We start from the raw sequence: 4,850 nt of genomic DNA, 5'->3' as shown, positions 1-4,850 counted from the left end.
TTGTCTTGCACTCCTTGGCTCAAGTGATCCTCCCACCTTTGCCTCCCAAAGTTTTGGAATTACAGGTATGAGCCGCTGTGCCTGGCCTCTGTCAGGAATATTATTATTTGATAGCGCAACTTGTAACTTGGGTACAAAGCCCTTTTACTGATAGATGAGAAATAATAAGGGAAGAGTCACAGTACTTACCACTCAAACTTTCTCATAAATAAGATAAAATTTTAGTTTTTTAAAACTTTAATGTAGATATTTGCCTTCACATATTTATTTTCACAATTCATATCAAGTCAAAGAAGTAAATGCCCTCAGATGGCATTCAAAAACTATTCCATTAGGATGAGATCTTGATAGGAGTTTTTATTTTTAGCGTCTCAGGCTAATTTTTTTTTCTGATTGAGAAAAAAATATTAAGCTGCATAATAATTCAAATGGTGTGTAAAACTTTTGTGTCTTTATAAACTGACTAATGGATGGACATGGGACAATATTCTGCAATTGGATTATCTCTTTTATCTCCTCCACCTCATGCCCCAATGGAATCAGAGGTATTTATATGAATTTTAGGGTTAGAATCTACTTCAGTCATTTCTTATTTGAGTAAGTGTGAATGAGTATATAATTCCCATATGGCGTGTATAATAGAACAAATTTATATTCCCACGTTCTGGAGCTAGTTTGGAATGCTAAATATTTAGATATAGATACCATATTTTAAATGAGACAATATAATCTCATAGCCACAGTTTTGTCTTTTACTTTCTTGACTCTGTCATCTTCCCCTCCTCCCCTTGTAAAGCAATTTTGTTAGTTTACATTTGTTTTTCCTAGACAATTTTGCATGAGAAACTTTGATCTACCGCATGATTTTCAGAACACACTATCATCTTGCAGCTTTGATGGCATGCTTTCTTTTATGGGTCCCTAAAGGATTCATGAGGCATGTCCCAGATTCTCAGGACTTTTCACGATCCTGGAAAACTTTGTCTAGAGTATTCTGAGAAGTAAGTTTACTGAAAGTCAAGGAACTCTCTAATTGTCCCTCAAATTATATAGTCAGTCCTGTGGTGAGCATCTGTGTCTGGGTTTCAGGAATGTAGACACTACCACTGTTGCCACTTGATTGCACATCGAGGCATAGGTGTTGGGAAGAAGATATTCAGTAATATCATCTTAAATAATAGGATTATAAATGGTATAAAGGCAGCAAGTTACTCGAATTGCCTTTGGTCAGCATGACTTTCTCTCCTCAACTTACAGTACATTTCCAGGCTTCCTTTCTATCCGTTAGGAGGGCAGGGTTCATAGCTGACCAGACTGTCTTGGCTGTGTCTGTACTGCCAATGAGATATTTTAGCAGGTGGTTTCTTCTGATTATGGCAGGCTAAATGAAACTATTTTGAATTTAATGTACATTATGCTGATGAAAACTGGATTGGTTGTGTAAAGGACTGAGATTCATCCTATATGAACCACTTTATTTCCTGCCGGGACATACTTTTGCTTTTTTGAGGATATAAACAATGTCTTCTTCTATCAGAAAAAAAATAGGCAAATTATGCTTTTGCAAATTGAAGATATTCTTTCTTATTAACAGACTGAATGATTGACATTAATATTGATTATTAATGCTATAGAGAAATACAGAGAATGTAGTGTATCAAAAAAATGAATTTTAAAGCATTACATGCATTTTATTTTTTATTGTATTAGCACATAAATTGATGAAGTCCACATGGTGAAAATCTGTGAGAAACAGAAGGTTTTTATTTATTTTCTGTGCCTCACTGTATATCACCTTTCAAAATACTCAAAATAATGCTTTCTGCTGGGTCCAAACTTCATTTGGAGTAAAGAAATGTAGTTAAAAGGTTTCATTTAAAGCTACTTTGTTATGGTGCTACTGCAAGTAAGTAAAAGCAAACAGCGATAACTTGGAACTTAAATGAGCCAAGAAGGATTCAGGTGATATAGAAGCTGCATCTAGGGATAATTGAAGATTGATTTTCTGATGAGAGGCACACAAAAAAAGGATTAATTGGCTTATTCCAAAAGGAGGGCAATTCTTTAGGAAGTATGCTTGAGGATATACTTGGCAATAAATTTGACAGCTAGCATGGTCTCTCTGCAGGTTGGCTTTATCTGGGATTCTGGAAGGAGAAAACCATATTTGCCTTTATCTCGGAGCTCAAAGGCAAATGTGTATTTGATGCCCAGGTCATAAGCCCAGTCTAAAGAAGAACCGGATGTCGGGTCTGTAAAACACAAGCAGTAAATATTTAATTAGAGACAAATGCTAATATTTTTAAAATGGAAATCAGTGGTGTATAATTAGCAATAAAAATAATTATGTGTACAGTTAATTGCAGTAATGAATGAGAATAGTGGTCTGAATAGTACAGAGTGCATAGTGAAACATAATCATGACTTTGGAATCCACCAAATGTGTGCTGCATTAAAAAAAAAATTACATTTTGGTTGGGTCAGTACTAAGTTGAGTTTATTTCCTAGGCACATATTTCTGCAGATGGAGGTGTTCAGAGCAATTGTACAGAGCAAGTGCTAGCAGCTGAGAAAACCAGGCAAGGAGTCACTGGTCATTGAAAACCACCAGGGAAAAACTATACACACCAGCTACACAGAATTGCATTCCTTTTTTTATAGCTTAGGTCTCTTGTTACTCATATTGCTGGGGTAAACTGTTTCATACTCAAAAGATCAATAAAATGTAAATTAGTTATTTTAAAGACATATTTAATATCCTAATTCAAAAATTCCGTGTCAGCTTTTATGAAATTTAATTCAATCTATTTTTTGGTAAAAAGATTGGAAATATAAACACATCTAGAGGTTATATAAATATAACACACATCTAGAAGCTATATACATATACAGGTGCATATACATACCATAATTGCCTTTATGTACTCATATTTTGCTTTACATGATAGAAAAGTTTTTTTTATGGAAAGGCACTTATGTTCTAGGACAAGCAATGAGTTTAACAATAGCATTTGAAAGGTTTGAAAAATTTGAAAATTAAGAATTCAAAGCTGTGATGAAGAAAGAGAGAAGAGATATTTTGATGAAAACAGATAGTGTTGGCTCTTAAATTTGTCACCAAATATTTATTAAACCTTTAATATTTATAAGACACATTTCTTGATACTGAGTAGAGTAATTGGTGCAGGGTATAAAAGACACAGCTTTAAAAGTGTGTCTACTGGTGCACACAGTAGTGCACTAAAAAGTGCAGCTACTGGTGTCTTCAGTAACTTACAATTTAGGAGGCAGAAGTCAAGATATAAGTCAATAGAGGCAGAGCGGAATATGCTAAGTACCATAGAAAAGGTACAATTTTTTAATCAAGAGTTAAAAGAAAATAGAGATTATTCTTGATGAGGAGTTTGCCTTTCATGCCCAGTGCCAGTCAGATACTGCCTTCATGATGGAGGAGATGGTATTGGAGGAGAGACTTCCAAGTAAGTCTCTTTACTTTGTGAGTAAAGCTTAAAAATCCTTGTGACATTTTACTAGATCAGGTGAGGCGTAGAAACTTTACTTCTTTTTAGATTCTTTTTCTCTTCCCACTTTTAGAATACAATTGTCTTTACTACTTTTCTAAATACATTAAACATTATATAAATAGACATAATTTTTGATTCAATTATCATGTGATGATAGTCTATTATTTATTTATTTATACTTAATCCATTTTTCTTCCTTCCTTTCTGCCGTACCAAGGCTTTTTCTGTGAGTATTTCCTTCATGTTTAGAGGGGTTTCTTTAGCCATTAAGAGTAGGTGTTTGAGGGACACATCTCCTGATTTTCTTTTGTATGAGAATATATTTATTCCCTCTTTCATTTCTAAATGGTTTTGATGGATATTGAATTTACTGAATTTAGCATTGATAGGTTTTTTTAATTCAGCCCTTGAGAAAATGTTACTTCCTTTTGACTTTCATGATTTCACATGAAAAATCTGCTATCACTGGAATTGTTTTTAACTAGATCATTTCTCTCTGATTCCTTTTATGATTTTTTTCTTTGTCTAGTTTTCAGAAGTTTAATTATGATGTGCTTTGATTTGAGCGTCTCTGGGTTATTCCTGCTTGGGTTTCACTCAGCTACTTGACTGTGTTAGTTTATGTCTTTGTCAGATGTAGGCTATTTCAGCTTTCATTTCTTCAACTGTTGTTTTCATCTCCCATTCCCTTCATCTGTCTTTTCCTTGGACCTTGATGACATCAATGTTGGATATTTTTTTATTATGCTGTCTGTTCCTGAGGCTTTGTTTATTTTTTATTTACTGTCTTCAGAATGAGTGAATTCTATTGTTTTGTCTTGAAGTTCACTGATTCTTCCCTCTGTCATATTTATTCTGCTATTAAAGCCCCTCCAGCTTTTTGTTGTTGTTGTTCAGGTTTTTATATTTTCTAGTTCTATGGTTTCCATTTGGTTCCTTTTTATATCCTAAATGTCTTTGATGATATTTTCCATTTTTTCATGTGTTTCAAAGCCATCTGTAATTGTTGAGGCAATTTTTTATGATGGCAACTTTGAAATTCTTTTCCAGTGTTTGAAATTCCAACGTCTAAATCATCTCAGTGTTGGCATCTATGCATTGTCTTTTTGTATTCAAGTGGTAATTTTTCTTGTTTTTAGTATTGAAAGCGATTTTTGATTATATTCTAGACATTTTGGCTATCACATTACATACAAAATTGTAACTTAAGCCTTCAATTTAGCAGGTAGTCACCCTGTTTGGGTTTAGTACACAGGCCCTGGCCTACTTTTGTGTCTTGTGGTACTGATGACAACGTAGTATTTCTTTTTCTTTTCATCTTTTTTT

The 4,850-nt window shown here is 33.8% G+C and overlaps 1 protein-coding gene across 1 annotated transcript in view; it reads right to left on the bottom strand.

Annotated features, from left to right (window-relative positions):
* Window positions 1–1,670: 1,670 nt before the first annotated feature.
* Window positions 1,671–4,850, bottom strand: part of CPA3 (carboxypeptidase A3) — a 30,651-nt gene continuing 27,471 nt past the window's right edge. The window contains exon 11 of the mRNA XM_017523802.2: window positions 1,671–2,252. Within this exon, the coding sequence (XP_017379291.1) occupies window positions 2,065–2,252 (188 nt within the window). The 3' untranslated portion in view covers window positions 1,671–2,064. The remainder of the gene's footprint in view (window positions 2,253–4,850) is intronic.

Source organism: Cebus imitator, unplaced genomic scaffold (genome assembly GCF_001604975.1).
Source record: "Cebus imitator isolate Cc_AM_T3 unplaced genomic scaffold, Cebus_imitator-1.0 Scaffold30, whole genome shotgun sequence".
In the NCBI taxonomy this organism is placed as follows: Eukaryota; Metazoa; Chordata; class Mammalia; order Primates; family Cebidae; genus Cebus; species Cebus imitator.
This window is presented reverse-complemented; position numbering and strand designations above follow the sequence as displayed.